At 44.7% G+C, this 24,699-nt stretch overlaps 1 protein-coding gene across 1 annotated transcript in view; it reads right to left on the reverse strand.

Annotated features, from left to right (window-relative positions):
• Positions 1–24,699, reverse strand: part of ENTPD3 (ectonucleoside triphosphate diphosphohydrolase 3) — a 34,458-nt gene that overhangs the window by 2,216 nt on the left and 7,543 nt on the right. Inside the window, exons 2-9 of the mRNA XM_075587063.1 lie at positions 22,757–22,884; positions 21,240–21,357; positions 17,266–17,416; positions 16,839–16,998; positions 11,499–11,729; positions 8,226–8,498; positions 7,944–8,054; positions 6,315–6,452 (exon numbers count right to left, since the gene is read on the reverse strand). Coding sequence (XP_075443178.1) covers positions 6,315–6,452; positions 7,944–8,054; positions 8,226–8,498; positions 11,499–11,729; positions 16,839–16,998; positions 17,266–17,416; positions 21,240–21,357; positions 22,757–22,876 — 1,302 coding nt within the window. The 5' untranslated portion in view covers positions 22,877–22,884. The remainder of the gene's footprint in view (positions 1–6,314; positions 6,453–7,943; positions 8,055–8,225; positions 8,499–11,498; positions 11,730–16,838; positions 16,999–17,265; positions 17,417–21,239; positions 21,358–22,756; positions 22,885–24,699) is intronic.

Below are 24,699 nucleotides of genomic sequence, written 5' to 3' on the forward strand. Positions count from 1 at the left end.
TTGGAAAAGTTCAAAGTTCTAGAAGCCGTATTGGTCCCGAATGTACATATCATAACTTACATTAAATTTAGATATGGAAACAAATCTTGCAGCAGTGATTTAAATGTATAAAAGAGTAAATGCAATGTGATTAAACAAATAGAAAGACATCTTCCCAATGACTGACAGATTACCCACACTGTTTATGTGATATTTGTCTTGCCAACCACCCAAACACAGACCTACTAATTATTTATATCATTCTTTCTTAAACCATGCCTTGAGGACCAATGCATTTGCCAACAAGTGCACATTCTTTGCATAGAAATATAATGTCTCAGAATCCTGGTGTGGAGATTTTCTTGGAGAACCACTGCATTGCATCTTACAAACACTTCCAAAGGTTCATCAAATAACAAACAATCAATGGAGACTTACACAAATAATCGTACATGGTAACAAAAAATCTAAGTGCAGGAGAAATACAAAGTGAAACAAATGTCAGCTCCAATCTTGGCTCTAGTGAAAGGCCTACTTACAAACTGTAAGGATATCAACAGCAGTGTGTAATCAAAGCTTTAGGCAGTCTATCCAAGGTGAGTGTCAACTCAGCACGGATTGAGGGAGAAGCAGCTCCAGTACTCAAGAAGATGTAGCCCCAATATATAGAGAGGAAAAAGCTACATAGCATAGTTCAACCAGGTTTAAAAGGTTTTAATCTAAGTGTAAAAATCGCACTTACAATATATCAATAAAAACCGGGCATATCACACTGCAATAGTGTATTGAAGAGACAGCTTGGCACACACCAGCTCACCGTCCTGCAGCCACCATAAGATCTCTGTCTCCAGCCTTTACACCATCATGTCTCCGCGGGTCTAGGCGTCTGACGTCAGATCCGGTTTTTCTCAGGTAGTAACTTCGCGGCCTGCGGCTCCTCTCCAAGAATGCTCCGTATGGTGAAAGGACACCCACTAGAGTGGGAGAGGAGCCACAGGCCGCGAGGTTGCTACCTGAGAAAAACCGGATCTGACGCTGGAGTACTGGAGCTGCTTCTCCCTCAAACCGGGCTGAGCTGACACTCACCTTGGATAGACTGCCTAAAGCCTTGATTACACACTGCTGTTGATATTCTTACAGTTTGTAAGTAGGCCTTTCACTAGAGCCAAGATTGGAGCTGACATTGTTTCACTTTGTATTTCTCCTGCACTTAGATTTTTTGTGCGTTTGTGTTTTTTCCTCTATGCTCCCCCTGGAATCTGTGAATCTACTGCAACACTGAGGGACAAGTGAAAACATATCCCACCAGAGGGTTCGAGCAGGGGGTTAAACCTTATTATTCTTTTCACCACATTTTTTGTTTTTTATATCTTCACAATATTTATGTGTAATATACTATACGTGCACTTTAATTAATTAATTTAAAGAGTGTTGTATTCACTTCACTGAATTTACAGTGATCACCTATTAATTTTTTTGCGCCGTTTTATCACTTTTCACCAGTATGTTTATATATATATATATATATATATATATACAGTGTTCGACAATCCTATACATTTACACGCCCGGGGCGGGTGGATGTAACCTCCGGGCGAGTAAATATTGACCCAAGCAGCACACGTGTTTGTTTTTTTAAATTTTCCCTGCTCGCGCTGAAATTTCCCTGCTCGCGCTGAAAAAAAACCAAAAAAAACCTCCCCCTGCCTGACAGCTGATTGGCGCGCGCTCCCAGGCTTTGTGGGCGTGCGGCCAGGCTCTATATGAGCCAGCCCCCAACGAGCAGCCATTCTTTTTCCAGATCGTTGGACACGGTAAGTATCCTCTGCCTCCATCCTGCTGCCTCTCCATGCCCCCTGCACTCACCCCCGCGGCCCCTCTGCCTCCGTCCTGCTGCCTCTCCATGCCCCCTGCACTCACACATGCGGCCCCTCTGCCTCCGTCCTGCTGCCTCTCCATGCCCCCTGCACTCACCCCCGCGGCCCCTCTGCCTCCGTCCTGCTGCCTCTCCATGCCCCCTGCACTCACCCCCGCGGCCCCTCTGCCTCCGTCCTGCTGCCTCTCCATGCCCCCTGCACTCACACCCGTGGCCCCTCTGCCTCCATCCTGCTGCCTCTCCATGCCCCCTGCACTCACCCCCGCGGCCCCTCTGCCTCCATCCTGCTGCCTCTCCATGCCCCCTGCACTCACCCCCGCGGCCCCTCTGCCTCCGTCCTGCTGCCTCTCCATGCCCCCTGCACTCACCCCCGCGGCCCCACTGCCTCCGTCCTGCTGCCTCTCCATGCCCCTTGCACTCACACCCGCGGCCCCTCTGCCTCCGTCCTGCTGCCTCTCCATGCCCCCTGCACTCACACCCGCGGCCCCTCTGCCTCCATCCTGCTGCCTCTCCATGCCCCCTGCACTCACCCCCATGGCCCCTCTGCCTCCGTCCTGCTGCCTCTCCATGCCCCCTGCACTCACCCCCATGGCCCCTCTGCCTCCGTCCTGCTGCCTCTCCATGCCCCCTGCACTCACACCCGCGGCCCCTCTGCCTCCGTCCTGCTGCCTCTCCATGCCCCCTGCACACACACCCGCGGCCCCTCTGCCTCCGTCCTGCTGCCTCTCCATGCCCCCTGCACTCACCCCCGTGGCCCCTCTGCCTCTGTCCTACTGCCTCTCCATGCCCCATGCACTCACACCCGCGGCCCCTCTGCCTCCCGAACACACACCTGCGGCCCCCTCTGCCTCCCGAACACACGCCCGCGGCCTCCTCTGCCTCCCGAACACACACCCGTGGCCCCTCTGCCTCCCGAACACACACCCGCGGCCCCCTCTGCCTCCCGAACACACACCCGCGGACCCCTCTGCCTCCCGAACATACACCCGCGGCCCCCTCTGCCTCCCGAACTCACACCCGCGGCCTCCTCTGCCTCCCGAACTCACACCCGCGACCCCTCTGATTCCCAAACTCACACCCGCGGCCCCCTCTGCCTCCAGCCACTCTGGTGCTCCACTGTCCCCTCAGGTCCCCGCTTCCCGTGTCAGACTGCGTGGCGGGAGATGGGCGAGAGTGTGTGTGTGTGTGTGTGTGTGTGTGTGTATGGGAGTATGTGTGTGACACCAGAGGTCCCCCCCCAGTCAGTCAGTCACCCCCCCCCCAGTCAGTCAGTCACCCCCCCAGTCAGTCAGTCACCCCTGCCCCAGTCAGTCACCCAACCAGTCAGTCACCCCTGCCCCAGTAAGTCAGCCACCCACCCAGTCAGTCAGTCACCCACCCAGTCAGTCACCCACCCAGTCAGTCACCCACCCGGTCAGTCACCCACCCAGTCAGTCACCCACCCAGTCAGTCACCCACCCAGTCAGTCACCCACCCAGTCAGTCACCCACCCAGTCAGTCACCCACCCAGTCAGTCACCCACCCAGTCAGTCACCCACCCAGTCAGTCACCCACCCAGTCAGTCAGTCAGTCACCCACCCAGTCAGTCACCCACCCAGTCAGTCAGTCACCCAGGTGTAATGTCAGAAACAAGGATCAGTCTCAATAAAGCCAGTAAAGTTGTGCTAAAATTATTTTCATATTTATGTTGCTAATGTTGTTTATCACTGAGTGTTTTTATAATCATGATTGTTGAATGTTCAGTTTCCATGGAATTCTTTAGTAACACCACTAAGGACAGACTGCACTCACTAGGTGACACTGTTTCATTCATTTGAAGGCCCCCTTCAGTTTTGTAATTATATCCATTTTCATGCATAATTAAGAACTGCAAACATCTCTTAAACGAAATGATTACTGTGTAATCTTCCTAAAATTACTTACAAGGTAAAAATTACATAAACACATTACAAAAATAAAGTGTGTGTGGGCTGAGCACACACATTTTAAGTGAGACTTCTTTGTTTTTTGTCACTGAAATTGTATTTGTGATGGTGATGTTTTTAAGTAAAAATCAAAACAGAATTTCAGTGCTAAAGCGCAAAGAAGTTTGACTTAGAACGTGCGTGGTACACACCCCCTGTTTCACCTATTTGTACTTCTATATGTATAGTAACTGTGAATTCCTCGTGTGCGTGTGTGTCTCTGTGTATATATGTGTCTCTGTCTCTGTGCGACTCTCTGTGTGTATGTGCTGGCGTCTCTCTGTGTGTTTGTGCCTTTGTGTGTGTGTGCACGTCTGTGTGTGTGCGTGTGTATCTCTCTGTGTGTGTATCTCTCTGTGTGTGCGTTGCACCTGTACCTGTTGTGAGGATCCGCGAGTCACGCCGCCCTCGGCGCGCTCCCTGCTTAACCCGGCCTGCGACCGTGTGCCTTGCTTTCTCCGCCTCCTGCAACATGTCATCTGGGCCATTCACCACCAGCCGCCCCACTACGGGCGCGATGGCGTCATGCGTGCTCAACGCGCATGTACCGCGTAATCAATATTCGTCAGCAATCCTTCCCACGCCTGTCTCCTGCACCACTACAGCCAATCACAGCCTGCACTGAGGACCCGCCTCCACTCTGTCTGCCTATTCATTGGTTTCTCTCCCCTATATATGCACAGCCGGCCCACTGGCAAATCGGCTGAGCATAAACCTTTGTTGTTTGGAAGTGTTCACTGCTACCCTTGCCTCCACAGTCTTGTCTTGATTCTTGGTTCCTAGCAACTTTGTTCCTGACCCCGGCTATCTCTTGGACTCCGCTCTTGTATACTCCTGACCCCGGCTACCAACGACGATCTGTACCTCTCCAACCCCGACCTCAGCTACGTACCACGACTATCCTCATCTCTCCAATCCTGACCATGGCGAAAGTACCTGCAACGATCCGCACCTCTCCAACCCCGACTTTGGCAAGTATCTTGTCTATCCTTACCTCTCCAACCCCGACCCGGCTACCTCAACCAATCTGTGGTGCGTGCGCACAGCGCCAGCGGCTACTGTGCAGGCACGCCTACTACACAAATGGCTCCCGCGGCACCTACTATGCAGGCGCACCCAGTAGGCGCGTCCCACAGCACCTATTGCGCAAATGCGGCCTGGACACAGCACATACTATGCAGGTGCGCCCAGACGCGGTACCTACTGTGCAGGCGCGGCCGGATGCGATGCCAACTGTGCAGGCGTGCACAGGCGCACCGGGATATCGGGAACGTGTCCTGTGCATGCACGCAGAGCGTGGGAGGACTCCGCATGGCAGGACTCTGCATGCACGCCAGGTCCACCCCACGGCACCTACTGCTCAGGTGTGCCCGGACGTGGCACCTACTGCGCCGGCACGACCAGACGTAGGGAACGGCTCCTGTGCATGCGCGTAGAGCGTGGGAGGCCAGACACGCAGGACTTTGCATGCTCGCCGGGTGCCATAATGGCCTCTTCTGCCAGCAGTGACTTACTGGACTGCACTTCCGTCTCCAACAAGGAGATTTACTTTGAGGAAAATGTTTCATTTGGTAGGTGCCAGCATAGAAGTTTCACTTCAAAAGTACATTTCTTCTTTGAGATTTCAGTTCCAGCCTCTTTAGCTGAGAAAATATGGTAGGTGTAACACATCCCACACTAGGAATCTCAAAGGATTTAAGCAGTAACCTGTACTGCAACAATTATTGTTACCTTTCTATCATCTAACGCAGGAGCTTTCAAATTGCATGAACTGGACAAGCAGTGAGAACCCCTCCCCCCAATTGTGAGATATATTTAAGGTTAACCCCTTCCTATCTTAAGGATTTCTATTTAGTTGACATAAATTTCAGGATTCAGAATTTAAGAAAAATAAAACAAAAATATAAGACGATACATTTCAAAAAAAGGTTGGCTACAAAGAAGCATGAAAAGAGCAAAGGTGTCACGTGTATTTAAAAAAAGAGTTATGGGTGTCACCATTCTAAAAGGGTGAGAATCTGTGATTTTTTTTTAATTGGCTCACCTGCAAGGAAGATGCCATCAGCCATTTTCCATATCTCTCTGAAACTGGGTATGCTCTATTCCCCAGTTCCAAAGTTATGTCATATTACAAGAAATACAAAATGGCAAATAGAATTTTCCTCACAGGTGTTATAATAATTTAATGAGCACTTAAGTATTAGGTGATACCTTTTGTATTTGGACTAACAATAGATATTATAAGACAAGCATTCAAGCAATTTCTCTCTCTTCCTCAGGTCGGCAATACTGATTTACAAAGATTCCATCAGCTTAACACATGTAAAAAAACAAGATAACAATATAGAAAGCAGATATACTCATTTACTCTGCACTATCGCAACTGGACTAATACGACTATTTCTACTTAATTCATAATAATTAGAAAAACCCTACCCCCTGATGACATTATTTTTGTGGTTGGAATTGCTCATTTGGATGTGTTATACACTTACCTCTTTTTGAAAATGAATTTGAGGCCAAGATTCAGTGTCAAATTTATACCCATGAACCAAGAGGTAATAAATGTAATTAGCAGAAAAGCAATAGGACCGTGCATATTTTTCTTCAAACCTGAGTAGGATTTGTGGAAGCTGCAAGAAAAGAATCAGCAATAATCAACAGCTAAAACTATTCAACTTTATTATATTCATAAACAGGGCCGTCTTAACAGCATTATACTGTAGGCCCCCGGGCAAAGCAGTGCACTCGCGAATGCAGACATGCCAACTTTCCGCTACAAGTCGTAAGTTTTCTCCTTCTACAGAGTTAGCGGGAGATTTGAATGGTGAGGTGGGTGATTGGAAAATTAGTGTTAAATTCTGGTCTGTGCATAGATTAGCATGGGGGCCCCTATGCTCGTTGGGCCCCCGGGCAACTGCCCAGCGTGCCCATGCGTTAAGGCGGCACTCTTCGTAAATAGTGCTGACATTGAACTCAGCAATGTACAATACAAAACACACGAATCCAAAAATATACAGACATACTTCTGGCAAACAGAATATTTTATTTTTTTGAAGCACGTTTGTCTTCAGTGGCATTTTTCTAATGTCTTCAGTAACCATTGTATTTGTTGAAAATGTGCCTGTATTTTTTGCACTTCTACCTTAGGTATTCATTGTGGTAACCAGAGGGTCTATTTATCGAGGCAAATGTGGAACTATTCTGGACCAAAAAACTGCAGAAGATGTACCGGTCTTAAAGGAAACAATTCTATTGATTTCAATGAAACTTTGTTCTTTGATGCCAGCCTTAGTGCAAGGCGTGCAATGTCATTGCCTTGGACCCCGCGCCTTTGGGGGGGACCCACGCGCCCTATACTCACCCAACCTGTCAGCGCCGGGATACAACTTCTGCCCAACCAGGGGAGGTAGCGCGGGGCCTCCAGACTGGCAGGACAGTTTCTCACCCCAAAATTAAAGAGCGAGAAGTGTGTGATGAGATCTTACCATCTCCAGAGTGGTCCTCCTCCTGCAGCGTTGCCTTCTCATGGTGACCCGATGTCAAATGACATTGCAACGTCACAATGTTGTGTTGTCACCTGACGTCATAATGCCGCTACACTGCAGCAGGAGGTCCGCACTTCAAGGCATCGCCCGGGACAGTGGGTAAGTACCCTTACCTACCTCTACCAGGGGGCGGGGGCTTTGAGCACCACACAGGCTAAGGCCGGCCTGTGCTTATATGGTACCATTAATTTGCCCCAGAATGGCTCCACTTTTTCCTTGATGGAGGTATCAGTACACCTTCTAGTTTCTTTACTCAGATGGAGAGCTTTCCTTTGGCTATACAATAACCATAAATGAAAACAGCAAGGGAGGCAAATCATTTGCCTCAAGATGTTAAGAGCACATTTTTTCATTGGCTCTGTCTTCATGCTGCATATCTGGGGCAAATATACCCGATCATAGATCAATCTACTCTATTCTCTGAATTTGAACATGTTCATATCGGACCAAACATTTTGGACATTTATATATTTTTAAGTATTACGTCATAAAATAAAAAAGATAATGGAAAGATAATTTTATGAATATAATAATAATAATTACAAGATCTTCTTGAATGTTACAATTTATACGGACCTTGCTCCAGTCTTGCGTACAGAAAGACCACATGCTTGCGTTGAATTCGTTTAATGAGAAGTATCCAGTCAGATTTAAAGCATTGGCTGTATAATAAAACCCTGAGAATGCCTGTCAGAAATGATGAAGGAACATTAGTGGTCTTGACATGTCATGCACAACATTTATCACAAATGGTCATGAGAGTTAAATAGATACTATAAACAATCTGAAAGCCTACATCCAGGGGTATGAAGGGAAATGATAAAAAGCAATTGAAGTAGATGTACTGCGTAATCTTACCGAAAACTTCCCTTTCACCTTGGGCTGGTGAACTCCATCAAATGAACAGTCTTTGTCACCATAACATGCTGTGAAATTAAACAGGGAGGCCACCTTCTGACGGCACAGGACTGGATCTCCAGTTCCTCTAAAACTGATGAGGTGATCTGGGTTGTAATTTGCTGGTCGAAATGGAGCAGAACACAAGCTTCCAAACGTGTGTTTCATGGTTAAGTTCACCATATAATTGTGAGGGTAGCATGGATTTTCAACATGGAGTTTAACGGGAGGATTCTGAAGAAGGTAAATAAAGACACATGGGTTAAATCAAGTGCATTTTTAAGTGCATTGTGGTAATATAAATATAATGTCCCCACTGCTGACTAAGATTGCTTGGTAGGGATGAAGGGAGTGGTATTACAGTGCCACATGTTCACAGAGCGAGTTCTGCAAGTGAGTTCTGCAAGTGGCCATGAAGCATGGTGAGATATACATGTATATATGTATGTATATTTTTATCTATATAAAGGGGCAACAATGTACCCAGAACTTTACAAACATACATTAGAATACAGGGAAATATTATAAGTGCATTAAACATATAATGAGACAACAGGAAAATAAATCCCTGTTTGGACACTTCAGTCTTACGCCCAGATCCACAAAAGGGTGCTAAGCGTTAGCACGCCTTTACTCTCAGTCATGTGAATGGGAGTAAAGCCTTTGCTAAAGCTTAGCACCCTTTTGTGAATCTGGGCCTTAGTGGTATGTTGGGAGTCCTACGCAGACAGTAGGGCAATGAGTAAATGCAATGGATGACAGTGCCTGGCCAAGAGTATTGTTAGTGCATTGTCCGTATGGGAAGAAGTAGTCATGACTCTAGGTGATTAAAAAGGTATCATTCAGAAGGTGTGTGTTTAAGTTTTACTTCAGGGTGCACCTGAGAGAATTTTTTGTGCCCTGAAATGTCCACCCCATGTCTTATTAATAAATAATAATTTGCCCCACAGGACACTCGTCACTAGATGTGTGCATTTGCTGTCACTAGTTTATGTGATATAGTGTTTGTGACAGTTTCTGGGGATCCTGCCTCTAAGAAGACCACATAACACCATCAAAACGACGTGAGGACACATTGGAAACGGAAGGAGTGCGGGTCAAGTACCATTTTCTGGACTTTTTCACTGGGTGAGAGAAGATATGGGGGGGGTGAGAGGATGAGTGGAGGTGGGGTGAGAGAGGATGAGGTGAGGGTGAGAGGATGGGGGGTGTGGGGTGTGGAAGGATGAGGGTAGGGTGAGAGGATGAGGGGGGGTGAGAAGATAAGGGGAGGGTGAGAGGATAAGGGGTGGGTGAGAGAGGATGAGGGGAGGGGGTGAGAGGATGAGGGGTGGATGAGAGGATATGGGGAGGGTGAGAGGATAAGGGGAGGGTGACAGAGGGTGAGAGGATGAGGGTAGGGTAAGAGGATAAGGGGAGGGTGACAGAGGATGAGGGTAGGTGAGAGGAAGGGGAGGGTGAGAGGATAAGGGGAGGGTGAGAGGATGAGGGGAGGGTGAGAGGATACGGGGAGGGTGAGTGAGGGTGAGGGTAGGGTGACAGAGGATGAGGGGAGGGCGAGAGGATGAGGGGAGGGCGAGAGGATGAGGGGAGGGTGAGAGAGGATGAGGGGAGGGGTGAGAGGATAAGAGAAGGGTGAGAGAGGATGAAGGTAGGGTGAGAGAGGATGAGGGTAGGGTGAGAGGATAAGGGGAGGGTGACAGGATAAAGGGAGGGTGAGAGAGGATGAGGGGAGGGTGAGAGGATGAAGTACAACAATCCTGGAATTTGCAGAAGAGGAGCATTAAGATCTGTATAGCTCGCCATGTATAACTGCAGGTATGTTATTTATAAATTATGAGACTATTACATCATTTTTTCTAAATTTCACTCCAAGTATGCATGAATTTGCACCATTTCATATTCTATTTTGTAAAAAAAAAAAAAAAGAATATGAAATGGTGTCAATTGGTGCATACTTGGTGTGAAAAAAATTACAACGCTTAGATAATTTTGAAATAACATACCTCCTCACGGACTTTTCTCGAGCACGTCGCACCCTTCAGCTTCATGTCTAGTATTTTTCGACAGGCCACCTGGCGACCCTTGGCTTGCGTCTAAAAACCTGCATTTCTAACACTGCAGCATTAGCTAATAAAAAAATTGTTCTGTCTTGATTGGGCTTAATTATAAAGTTACATCAGAGACAGTGCAAACAGTCCTTAGATTATGTGCGTTATGCATATGCCGCGCCAACACGCCAGAGGGAGCTATAACGTCCGTTGGATATGTGCACGCTCATAGTATCCCTTACAGTAGTTTATGAGCAGTACTCCAAACGTACTTGATTCCTTATTCAAGGCTAACCCATAATCCGTTTCAGTCTTGTATTTTTATTATATGTTAGCTGTTTGTGTTTTATCCCATCACTAAAGAGTCACTTATTCAGGGTCTTTACCACAATACTTTCTCTATGAACCACATACAGTAGTCTAGTCGTGGTCTGGTAGTATTTCAGTCATGCTTTTCAATATGCTCTCTTCTAAAGCCCATTCATTGTGTCATTATGGCTACAAGTATCAGGATTTTCAGGATAGGAACATCTACGTATATCTTCTTCATTCTGCTATTAGCAATCTATTCTCCATCTGCCCTCCCTGTTTTGTACAATTTTAATTTCCTATTTCATTAGTATTTCCAGGGCGGAAAAAAAAGTTGATGCGTCTGTTACCTTCCACCATTTTTGTTGGCTAAGGAAAATGTTTGTGTTAATAATTGCAAAACACTAGTGGAAAAACACTATATATATATATATATATATATATATATATATATATACAGTGGTCGACAAATCACCAAAAAATCTACTCGCCACACAAAAAAATCTACTCGCCACCTAGTACCAAACGTGTGCTGCTTGGGCCAATAGGAGCTCGCCACGATGTTAAATCCACTCGCCCGGGGCGAGCAAATGTATAGGTTTGTCGAACACTGTATATATATATATATATATATATATATATATATATATATATATATATATATATATATAACAATGGCTTTCTGTTATTATTGCTTTCACCGATTGGTCCAGTGCAGTTTAACCACCTACATTGTACCAGTTTTGCATCTGAAACTGTGATATATCTGTAAAGAGTTTAAAATGTTCACTAGTAATGTAATTCCCCATGTCAGTCATACAGAGGCCTCTCAGATGTGATGCTAGTCATGTAGAGGTCGCTCCTGTTTTTGTACCTGGGCTATTGATGCCAAAAGCCGTTTCTCTGCTTCGTCTCTGCCATAGCACTGGAAGCTGTGGGTGTACACATTGTACTGATAACCATACAACGTTACTTCCACTGTGCTGTTGGGGTTCTGTTCTGACTTCTCTGGGATAAAAGATATCTGAGTAGAAGCACCTCCCAGATCCAAAGCTCCGGTGGTCTCCGCTCCATGGGGACGGACCCAAGCTCTCCAAATATTTTTCTAATCGAGACGCACGCACAAACAGAAAAGAGAAATAGGTTGCATTAGTTTGCTTAATTGTCTTTATTTTGCAACAGAGCCACATGTCATCTGAACCAGTACCATGTACACATGTCTGTCCTTGTCTAAAAAGCTTTAAAATGCATTCAAGGTTAGGTTTAAATTAGCATTCTCAGGATATGTTTTAGTCCTATTTTGTGTGTGTCGTGAGATTTAGGAATCCTACCTGATTCTTGTAACATAATCTTTTCACCCCACATTTTGGCTCAACTTAAAGCTGCAGTTCAAGCAATATCCTTCATGTGTTTTTTTTTTTTTTTTTTTTTTTTAAATAAATCAGTTCTGTACTATAAGAAAATACTTGTCGCATTAACAATTATTTTGTTAAAACATATAATGTATTCTAATGTAACAAGCATTTTTGTTCCTATAGCAACCATTTACAAAGTCACATCCCCTATCTCTTCAGAAACAGCATCACATTTTTGAGCCCTGCCCTCTCTAGCAGTGAACCAATTGAATCTAGTGCCTGCCTGGTCACATGATCTTCCTCACAGAACTTTGGCTGTCAGTGCAGCAGAAGAGGACCCAAGATGCATTTAGTGACCCCCAAGCCGAATCTTCAACAATCAATCACATGAGAACGGATCAATCAGCAACTTAGCTAATCACTTGTCCGTGTGTACTGTAAATTGTATTGATGCACATATTGAATTAATTTATTTTTTTAAACGACAGCTTGAACTGCAGCTTTAACAACCCTGGTATCATGTAAAACAAAATGACAGAAAGTCAGAGAGCGGGAAATTGCTCTGCCACGCAAACGGATTTAGGGTCTGGGGCATTTCCAATGAACATATCAGAAACTGGGGGTTCCCAGTAGGGCCAGTGCAATCATTAGGAGCGGCACATTTTGGGGGGCGGCAGAGGCCACGGGAGTCCGGGAGCAGAGCAGGCTGCTTACCTGTGTAACGCACCCCACTGCAGCAGGAACTATGGCGAGGCTTGCCAGGGCAATAGTAAGCTGCAGCTTGCCTTCGCTGTGATCCTGCTGCAGCAACTATGTGTCAATAGTCAGTGCACTATTCACGGTAAGAGAGGAGGAATTAAAGACGAAGGGGGTGGAAAAACAGAGGTGGATGTAAAAACGGGGGAGGGGGGGAAAGGAGAAGGGTGGGAGGCGCTCTGACCTCGGAGACCTGGAAGAAAGTGAGGACTTCAGGTACCAAGCAGGACCTCCACAGCCAGGTGAGGAAGTTTAACTGGGAGAGGATGAGAAGGTGAGAGAGGGATGAGAGAGGGGTGAGAGAATGAAGAGGGGGTGAGAGGATATAAGGAGGTGAGGGAAAGAGAATGAGTAGGGGCAGAGAGAGAGCTGAAGGTTTGTCTAGGGCTCCAAATACCCTTGTACCGGCCCCGGTTCCCAGTGATAATAAACAGATGGATTTAATCCATAACATTCCTGGTTCAGTTTACACCCAAGAAATATAGACATGGCAAATTGTGGGAATTGCTGTACATATGGAATATACTTAACAACATTTTCTACAATTATTCATTTCATATTAACTTATTTATATTTATTTATTTTAACCTCAAACTTTATTAAAAGCATTTCAAGGGAATAGGGATGGGAAGAGAACATAGAAAGTTGAGGGGGTGGGGAGGGGGTGGGGCGGGGGGTAATATCCCATCAACAACATACATCTCAGCCGGGTTAAAATGGGTACATTTAGGAGTTATATCTTAATTTCATATTTTAAAGAAATACATGCGCAACAAAGTATTACCCCACACTATGCTCAATATAAATCAATATATTTACATGTGCACATTTACTGCACAGTGTCTATGTAAAAGTTAGCTCGTCTGTTTATTGACAAGAAAATGGAAGGTAAAGGTTTTCGCCAACCAAAATGAACGCAAACTTGTATTGTTACAAATATCTGGGGAAACGGATGGAACAGGTTCAGATGTTTGTTACGCTGTGATACTGGTGCTTATCTTGGTTTAGTGTTGTGAAAGACTGTCTAACAGAATAGTTTAGCAGTTGTGGACGTTGTTTGTAACAGTTCGAAATAATGTTTCTAGCTAAATAAAAGTTAGGCAACTGGTGAAGCAAATTTCAGCAGAGATAATATAATGAAAACTTTGTAATTAATAAGGTCTGTTGTATCTAAGGTATTTACATATACAGATACAGCAGCCATTATTGCACCCGCGTACGGATAAGATGGCGCGCTAGTCCCGCTCCCTTCTCGCATCCGGCTAATTAAAAACAATGGCCGCTTCTCTCGCTGGTACGTTGTGTATGTTCACTGCCATGTGCCAGCGGGCATTATAATGTCTGCTACGCCTCCACACTGGCATAAATTGTAACCTGGTGGGTTACAAAAATTTCAAAATCGGATTGATGTCCCACACTTGGTGGGATTGGCCCCTGAGTCTTTGTTCTTTGGTCTAAAGTTTTTACTCTCATTACTGATATTATGGGTCTGTCCCTCACTCCCGATCCTTGGGTGGCTCTTCCCAACGTCTCTTGTCCTGCGAGAAATATGATTAACCACATTTCCGAAGCTGGTATCAATTCTTCTGTGTAATTTCTTGGTCTAATCTTTGTATTTTCAATCACTCCCCCTCTCTTTGTTTCTGTATCCAAGATTTTATGATTGCATAAAAACATCTAAAATGATCAGGTTTTTTTTTTTTTTAAACAAATTTGTATAAAAAGTGACAATAAAGACTGTATATCTGCATGTCTCCCTCAGATCTGCTTGAATTACCCATCGTCACATATCATGCTAAAATAAACTGCAGACAAGGATTCTGGTTAATGATTGAGCCTCTCTAAAATTCACTTATAAACTCCTTATCATTCTCAAGTTGGGTGATTTCCCCAGATATTTTGCCTTCTGCATTACACAGCTCGTGGAACACATCAATTTCAGGTTGGTGACTGCACTCCTAGCTTCTTCGTATTCACTGATAAGAAGATAACATAGATGAAAAATAAATGACCTCATAAATATCTATCAATAAATCACCATACGGGTGATATTTGGGGATTTCTAAGCCATTTGCATCCCCCGTGCACCCCTCCCCCTCAACATTATAATAATATAGAATGATATTTGTTCTATATGGTACACAACTATTGCTCTAAAAGATTGTTCAGCGTAATGCATTACAAGATGGTTATATCCGTTATCCAGAGAAATGAAAAGCTAGGAGAGAAAGAGGAGTAAAACCTACTCATTTATAAATAGCATCTCATCTTTAACACACGACTCTGTTAACCAAACGTCCTTCCTTCTCTAAACACAATTTTGAAACACTCAATTTGCAAAGGTCAGTTTTCTGAATACCTCATCTCGCATCTTAATCAGGTTTCCTCAACTCTCTTCCTAGGAAGGCGGAAAAGAAATATTGATATCTGCACTGAATTATACTGCTAATATGCTAAACTCATTGTTTTTGTAAATGTTCCTGCGGGAGAATATCTCATTTCTCTATCCTAATGCTAATGCTTCTATTAATCGTTTCTTTATTATTGATTATCTGTATGCTATTTTTTCAGGGCCTTTTTTTTTTTTTTAATGTAAGCGTACTTTTCTCTCATTTACCCGTCTTTCGGGCAGTGAAGGTGTTAAACCGGTTTATTTTTCAGAATAGGACTGTAAGGGATGGAGAAGGAGAAAACCATATAGGAATGTGGGTGGATTTTCAAAGGCAAACCAACTATTAATAGAATCCAGATATTCATCCGCATGTGATAATTAAAACCAGAGCAACAGCAATGCTAATTGGTAGAAAAATGTTGGCGAGCTTTTTATTATTAAAGCTGCAATCCCCTTTAACTAACCCCCCACTCCCCCTTTTTTTAAACAGGACTGGAACCAAGGGTGGGGGTGGGGGAGAAGGGGTGCTCCTGAGTTGAACCACTCTATTTTCAGCTCCAGTGACCATACGTAATCCGGTGTGGCTTCCCGCAGGCCCAGGGATTTTAACGGTGACACCTTCTCCAGTAAGTATCTCAGGACCTGGGGTCCCTGGGGCTGAAATAAACTAGGTTCCCCCTCGTTTGTTTCAGAGATGTTAAATAATTTGGGGGTAATTGTACAAATTACCATCCTCATACATTTTCTATGAAGTGGTTTAAAGCAGAAATTATCCCCATTTTTTTTAAATCGTGGTTCGACCAGAACTTTGGGTACTCCCCCATTTCCCGAGACCCTTACCATTTAAATTATCTGTATCTGATCTAATCAGGTGCCGAGATCCGGATCCTGTGCAGACACCGCGAGTCTGCTGACTGTCTCAGTGTGAGTGTCCGTTTCCCCTTGCCAGTGCCCAACCCTATGGCGGTTTCTATACAAATCTGTTGATAGGTTGTTTTCATGTTTGTTTTTTTCTTTCATGTTTTTTATATAAATTTTACTGTATTTGTATACTGTGCAGCTTAGGGTTTAGTCTCCATTAGGTGTTCTCCTTGGTAGTACTTAGCCGTCCAACTGCACAGCTGTTCTGAGGTGGGGTTGGATCCCCTCAGTTTTTGTGTATTTTTAATAAATTACCTTCCACTAATCCCTGGTGCGCATTTGTGCATTTTTTATTATCTTGTATTTCAGGGTGCCTTCCCCCCTTTCTAAGGGGGGCTCACCTAGATTTGAGAGTTTCTGGGGAGACGCTTTATGTACATGCTGCAAAGGGATCATCCACACCATCACACAGCACGAGCGCTGAATATCCTGTTTTTTCTACCTTCAAGACTTCAAGATGTCGCTGCAACATGTAATCTGATGCAGTCTGTGACGCATTCAATGTGAGTGAGTGACACGCTGCAGACGAGTAAAACTTCATATGATCTGAGGATATTGCAGTTTTATAAACATGTAATAAAATAGAAAGACAAGGCAGAGATCAGAACAGGTCCACGGATTATCTCTACAGATCTTCTATCTACATAGCTATATGAAATGTTTGAGGAGACCTCTCGAGAAAAAAAGCCCACTTTTTCAGAACGTGTTGATGAAATAATAACCGAACACGAACATACAAGATGTTGGTAGGGATATCAGATGAAAAAGCATGCACTTTTTTTGCACACACCTCCAAGAAATTTCCCATTAAGTAGTTGGCTGTAATCCATCCGTACACCCCTTCTTCCTGCCCAGTTATGATGTGAGCTCCTCTAAAATCAAAGGGCTGGGTTTGGAAGTAGTTCCGAATGCTGGAAAGAACTCCATATGCAGCACTGTCATTTTGCAACCTAAGAAGTTCACAGGAGACAAAATGCTGAGAAACTGGAAAAGAAAGATTCAATACCAGCCGCCTAAACCCACAACTCAGCACTTACATGTTTGCTACAAACCTCCACCAGGAGGGAAACTGTTCTCATACAGTAAGATGATCCTTAAAAGGTTTAAAAACAATGTGCTTTTTGAAGTCCGTGCATGAGCATGTTTTAACATGACTGAAGTTCTTCAAAGGGCACTGTCAGAAGTGTGGGCTGACATACATCCAATTAATCCCTAACCTGAGTAGTCTCATTCCTGCAGTAGCTCCCAGATAGGCAGGGGTGCTGTTTTGCTGATGAACGGGAATCTTTTCCCTCACTTTCTTCATGCAAACATCAATGTAACTTGCAGCTTTTTCAGGGTCGCCGGCATAGCTGGATATTCCCTGCCCTAAAATCACAGGACAAGTTATGCATCTCTTCTATGCTTCGTAATCTTCGTGAGCAGACATATTGGCCATATTTACTAAGCGGTGCTAAACCCATAGGACACCTCATGGTCTATTTACACATGAGTGAGCTGTACAGTGCCTTATGGTTTAGCCCTGCTTAGTAAATATAGCTCATTATATTGAACTTCATTTTCATTGAGTATATTATTTTATTATTGCTGTATAGTAACTTAATAGATATGACCATTTCGTCATCAGAGTAGGTTCCATAGATACACAATTATATATTTATATATACATACAGCTATATTTGCATATTTGCTTTCCTGTGGAGGGTTTTTGTCACTTTTTTTACTCACCATAACTTAACTCAGTATTATGGTTTAGCCTATCCCATAGCCTCTCTTGCATTCCCAGTAAAATCAACCCCACACTGATGAGACCCATCAAGGTCGAAACAGCTGTCTGTGGGTGGTTTTCTGGGTATGCACCTTAACCCTGGCTGTGCTCAAAGCTGTGACCATGCAGCAAGCTTAAGCCTATAGGGAACCATGTTAAAAATGGTTATTGAGGCAAAAAGTGACACTGTGTGCTCATTTGCATGTCATTTCCCAGAATCCCTTGCTGCAGTGGAAGTGCTGTATGCTGGGTGATAATGGGGAAAGGCGGGGTTGCAGACCTGCCTAAGACATGCAGATGAGCATACAGCTATATTTGCATATATATATATATATATGTATATATATATATATATATACATACATACATACACACATACACACACATATATATTATATGGTTCCTTTAAACTAAACATATGAAAAGCCAAGTGCATTAAACTTTTAAGGGCTAGTCTCCCTCGTCCCCTGATCCAAACATAAGCCAAATATAAAATGAAGTGCTGCGTCTCTTTGTCTATATACAGTACATATGTTGGAATTAGATAGGCAATGGGAACCATCTTGTATACACCATCACTATCAGAACAGAATCCCAGGCTGACTAGGTCCCTGCAGAGATCACCATTATCTGAACTTCCCAAGATGCTGAGGAAAGCTAAAGGCTTACATAAAACTGAAAATAGACAAACAACTGTTACAAAGGAGCCGATAACCAAGGATGTCCAAGGACTTGTGAAATGGGAAGGTACCTAATGGTGAAAAGGGTATCAATTCTTCAAACATAAAGAAATATATATATACAAAGTGCTTGACAAATCACCCAAAAATCTACTCGCCGAACCAAAAAATCTACTTGCCACCTAGCCCCACTCCTAGCCCCACCCCCACCTAAAAAATTGAATAAGAAGAAGTGCGTGTGTGAGTGTGTGACTAGTTTGGATGGGTGGGTGACTGACTGGGTGCATGACTGACTGACTGGGTGGGTGACTGACTGACTGACTGACTGGGTGGGTGACTGACTGACTGGGTGGGTGAGTGACTGACTGGGTGGGTGGGTGACTGACCGGGTGGGTGGGTGACTGACTGGGTGACTTGACTGGGTGGGTGACTGACTGGTTAGGTGACTGACACTTGACTGCCTAGGTGGGTGACTGCCTGAGTGGGTGGGTGACTGACTGGGTGACTTGACTGGGTGGTGGGTGACTGACTGGGTGGGTGACTGACTGGTTAGGTGACTGACACTTGACTGTCTAGGTGGGTGACTGTCTGAGTGGGTGGGTGACTGTCTGGGTGGGTGACTGCCTGAGTGGGTGACTGACTGGGTGGGTGCATGGAGGTTGACTGACTGGATGGGTGGATGACTGACTGGGTGGGTGACTGACTTGGGTGGGTGACTGACCTTGACCAGGTGGGTGCTGCTTCCTGCTTCCCTGTGTAGGTTGCTGCTTCAATGTTTGCTGCCTACCACGTTCGGAGCAGGGGGGAGTGGGTCCACAGGCAGCATTTGTGGCAACATTTGAAGCGCTCCCTCCCCCCCTCTTCCCCCAGTCCCTGTGGCTGCTGCATGGGGCGGGAGGTAAGTGCGGGGGGAACAAGGTTGGTGTGCGATCGCCGCGGCGCGTACCCCTCAAGTTCTTGTTCCCCTCGGGTGCCCATCCTTGTGGGGAGACAGGACCGGGGGGGAGTGAAGGGATCTGGCGCTTGGCGGGTGAGTGGGAGGGGGCCACCCACTGGATGCCACTCATCCTACCCCTGCAGGCCAGACACCCTGCTTCCCTGCGCATGCTCACTGAGACCTGTGCGCATGCACAACGGGATCTACGGCTGGAGTATTCTTTTGCACATGCGCAAAGCCCTAGACCCCGGTTACGCCACCGCAGCACCCCGCCGCCGCCATACCCCGCTTCCGCCATACACCTGCAGCAGCACCTCGCCAGTGGGCAAAATCCAATCACCCGTGGTGACAGGATTTGTCGAGCACTGTATATATACCCTCTAATCTAAAGCCCCAGACTTATAACTGATGCGGATGTGGGGGCCTGAGTCCTTTATGGATACTTAATGTGTCACACGTGGTATTCAGTCAGAAGGCGAGAAATAAGGACACAGTATGTGTATGATACCACTGCTTTAATGTACTCACTGTCCACTCTCAATAACCCTGTGATTCTCAGGAAAGGATCACTACACTCAGCATACAACATACATATAATATTACAATTAACATTAATGCTGCGCGGGTGTGTATCTGTCAGTTGAGAGTGAGCCATCCAATCCTGTGTATATTGGCTTTCTGATGGTGCCGACACACCATGGGAGCTCATAGTGCACTAAAGTGTTGCAGGCCTGTACTTCACAGAAGGTGCTTCGGTACCACTGTAATTGTAGCCATTGAGATTCCCCTCCAATGGCGCTTGATGCTCCTTGCAACTTCCTGACTTGGATCCACTGGTCCTCTCGCCACGTGTACTGCTATCTCTTCTGCAACTCTCGATCAAGCCTGACAGTACTCAGGCTTATGCAGATCTGACATCTATCATGGCTTCCCCATTTTAAAGGCCTCAGTCACTCTTAGTCCCACCTCTTGTTACTGGTTGCTCTTATGTCCATCAACAGTCACATATCCATAGCACATTGGGGAGCATCCTGCCAGGGGGTAGTGTGAATGTGTTGATTACATCGTACAGGGGTTTTATATATATATATATATATATATATATATATATATATATATATATATATATATATATATATATATATACCATCGCTCTATCACTCCAAAATTGGATTTTGTTAAACAGATTTTTGCATGCATTGGCATAAATACATGTAAAATAATTTTTTGTACTAGATCTTCAAATGTTTGGACAAAAACGTATGCTATTCGGAGACACTCAATACTCACAATTTAGCCCAGATTTCGTCAATTATAATGATGATGATGATGACTAAACTTTAAAGCACATTCCTATACAGGCATACCCCGCATTAACGTACGCAATGGGTCCAGAGCATGTATGTAACGCGAAAATGTACTTAAAGTGAAGAACTACCTTTTTTACACTTTTCGATGCCTGTACTGCAATCATCCTATATGTGCATAACTGATGTAAATAACGCATGTGTAACAGGCTCTATAGTCTCCCCGCTTGCGCACAGCTTCGGTACAGGTAGGGAGCCGGTATTGCTGTTCAGGACGTGCTGACAGGTGCATGCGTGAGCTGCCATTTGCCTATTGGGCGATATGTCCTTACTCGCGAGTGTACTTAAAGTGAGTGTCCTTAAAGCGGGGTATGCCTATACAGTAGCTCATGCAATTGAATGGGCCTTAAAGAGTGCCAAGGCGAGTATTATGTAATAAATCTGGGCCTTTGTCCACAGTACTGTATGCATAGAGATGATAGAATAATTTTGTTCTTACCATTAACATTACAGTTGAAGGTCTGGCTCACTATTCCAGTGTTGTTTTCTTTTTCTGCAGGCCACTGGTACACATAGACTGTGGTCCGAGAGGATCCAGCATCCAGCACTATCCCATACTGCACAAATATTACATTTAACATTAAAGCTCTTCGACTTAACATTAGCTGTTTACGTGGAATCCTGTAAGATGTCATAATAACAAAACATTGTGCAAAACAACAAAACACGGATTCTGCCCAGTTAAACGTGATTCTGTTTACAAGAACTCCTTGGAAAAAACATCACTTTGGAGAGTTTAATGCTAATTGCTCATTACATTATTATTAACCCTTTGGGTGCCCACGGGCATAGCTACTACGTCATAGGATCTGGTACTCTGGTGCCGCGGCCCCTCTGGCACTCAAAGGGTTCATATAATTACACGTGTCCAATTTTTCTAGAGTACTTAGTGATGAATAGACTGAAACAAGACAAGTAAACCCAGTTATGGGCACTCAGTCTCCCTGATGGGTGTATGTGACATCATAAAAATGCTCTCTCTGTGCTACGATACTTTGCTCACTGTATATCTATGCAGCAGCTAATTGATTCTAGACCAGCACTGAAGCGACCATTCTAACAATTGCAACATTGAAACCACTCTGATTGTGGTAACTGTGTTGCCAAGTGTAGTATACGGATAGCGCAAGCAAGTGTTATAAAACACCCCTATATATCTGATTTGGGTTACCATACCTTTCCTGGTTGGGCACCATAGCCCTGGGAGCCTGGACTTTATTTACAGCCCAGAACTCTCCTATACTGTACATATTCATTATCCTAATGCCTAGTGTTACTAGAGGGATCCTTTCTGCGTCATTGCTTTATTTTATTACCCTTTATTTTATATGAATATGCTAATAAAATGTGTGTTTTTATGATGTCACATACACCCATCAGGGGGACTGAGTGCCCATAACTGAGTTTACTTGTCTTGTTTCAGTCTATTCTATACCCCTCTACCCAGAGGTGCACCTTCTCCCTATACTTACTATTTAGCTGAGCGGGGGTCGCTCTTTCCTGTGTAGTACTTAGTGATGTCTATGATTTAACCCATTATACATATCACTTAGATTGTAAGCTCTTCGGGGCAGGGACTCCTTTTCCTATTGTTTTATGTCTGAAGCACTTATTCCCATTGTGTTATAAAATTATCTCACGTGAATTGTAAAGTGCTATGTACATGGGTGGCGCTATATAAATAAAGATATACATGCATACATCACTACCATCAATATGCTTTGGACCTGCTCTTTCACTCCTGCAATAGACAGGAATGTGCACAGACTCCTCAAACAGTGACCAGTTGGGAGAGGAGGAGTGGGGGTGGGGCAGGCGGGGAGGGGGGAATTATGTGAGTGAAGAGGAGGAGGACAAAAATTGTTCCATATTATTGGCACACCTGGGAAAAAAAGCTTGGCCACCCCGATATAAACTGATCAGGTATCATTAAAGTACGGAGTATTTCACACGTACCTTTAAACCAGGAGAGAGAGCCTGTTCATTGTGAATCTGAACATAGGCAATAGCAATGATAACAGACAGACTGATGAGAAGAAATATTACAGCAATGATGATAGTGACTTTCGGAGGCATCTCAGCACCTACATGAAAGAATGAACAAGTTAGAACTCGCTGCTTTCCTGCACAAAACAGAGGTTTGCTCTCTCTACCAAAATGAAAGTAAAAAATAAGCCTTATTGAAATCACTGTTTTCCATGCTTAAACATACAGTTTGACAGTGATACCTTTTTATTAAGGTAAAACTGGGTGACGGAGACCAAGGTAAAACTGGGTGACGGAGACCAAGGTAAAACTGGGTGACGGAGACCCTTAAAAAGAGAAGAAAAAAAAACTTCAGGCTAAAATGTTTTTAAAAAATGCCAGAATACCTTTTAAGGGTACAAACAAAATACATTTTTCAATATTTCACACATGGCTTCTCCATTTGGCTTTATTTTTTGTTAAATAAATCATGACACGGTGTCAAGACTGCATGCTCTAGCAGTGCGGCACTTCCGGTGCCCGCTGCTTGCGAGCGCGCGCAGTCCTGCCTGCTCTCCGCCGTGATCTGAGGTGCAGGGGGCTGCAGGGGGGTGAGGGGGGGTGAGGGTGCAGGGGAGTGCAGTGAGGTGCAGGGGAGTGAGGTGAGCTGCAGGGGAGTGAGGTGAGCTGCAGGGGGGTGAGGTGAGGTGCAGGGGTGAGGTGAGGTGCAGGAGAGTGATGTGAGGTGCAGGGGGGTGAGGTGCAGGGGGGTGAGGTGCAGGGGGGTGAGGTGCAGGGGGGATGTGAGATGCAGGGGGGGTGGAATGTGTGTGGTCTGCGGGGGGAGATTATGTGTGATGTGGAGGGTGAGTATTGTGTGTGATTTGGAGGGTGAGTATTGTGTATGGGTGAGGGGGAGAGATGGGGGTGTGAGAGATGGGGAGTCACAAACGTTGATGATGAGGGGTGCAGGGGGAGATATATGAAGATGATGAGGAGTGCTGGGGAAGATATGAGGATGAAGATTATGAGGGGTGCTGGGGGGGGATATGACAATGAGGGGTGCTGGGGGAGATATGAGGATGTTGATGAGGGATGCTGGGGAAATGTATATCAGGATGAGGGTTGCTGGGGCATATATGAGGATGATGAGGGGTGCTGGGAGGGATTGAGGGGTGCTGGAGATATGAGGAAGATGATGAGGTGGTGGGGGAGAGATGATGATGATGATGATGATGATGATTTACCCATGCGGCCCGAATCTGTATTCCTTGGAGCAGTTCGGCCCTTCTCACTTGACAAGTTGTGCAGGCCTGTACTAGAGTTTCACGGACAATACCTATCTCCGAGGAGATTTGCTAAGCTAGGAATACGGTTCCGTTAGACCATTATAAGGGTTACTTTGACCTGTATCTGGCTCAGATTTATATCCGCACAGTAACCTCTCCACTGGGGATTTTTAATAATAAACACTGTAAATACTAGTGCACTTAGCGTCAACATTCATGTGAAATAAAACGTTATTGTTTTTATTAATTAATCAGTGGTACAAACGAGAATAATTATATTATAATAGATATTCTCTATGCGGGAATATTTTTATTCTCTGAGATTACTATATCTCCTACATTATTTATGTACTTAGAGTGCAAGTTATAGGGACACTTGAGTGAGAATCTTATCTCATTAACTGGTTCATGTATCTATTAATCTGTCCCATTGCACCAGAGTAAATGTAATATAATTTCATTTTGGCACCTGGGATTGAGCAGTCAGTTCACATTTTAGTTGGTTACTGTATTGTTTAACTATCATATTGTTATTATAGGGTTATTTTCCTATCTTGTTTTCAAATTTTTTACTTTAATTAAAACATATTCAGAGTATGGGTAAGACAGACTTAACACCATGTTATTTGAAGCTAATGCAAGGAA

Source organism: Ascaphus truei, chromosome 2 (genome assembly GCF_040206685.1).
Source record: "Ascaphus truei isolate aAscTru1 chromosome 2, aAscTru1.hap1, whole genome shotgun sequence".
In the NCBI taxonomy this organism is placed as follows: Eukaryota; Metazoa; Chordata; class Amphibia; order Anura; family Ascaphidae; genus Ascaphus; species Ascaphus truei.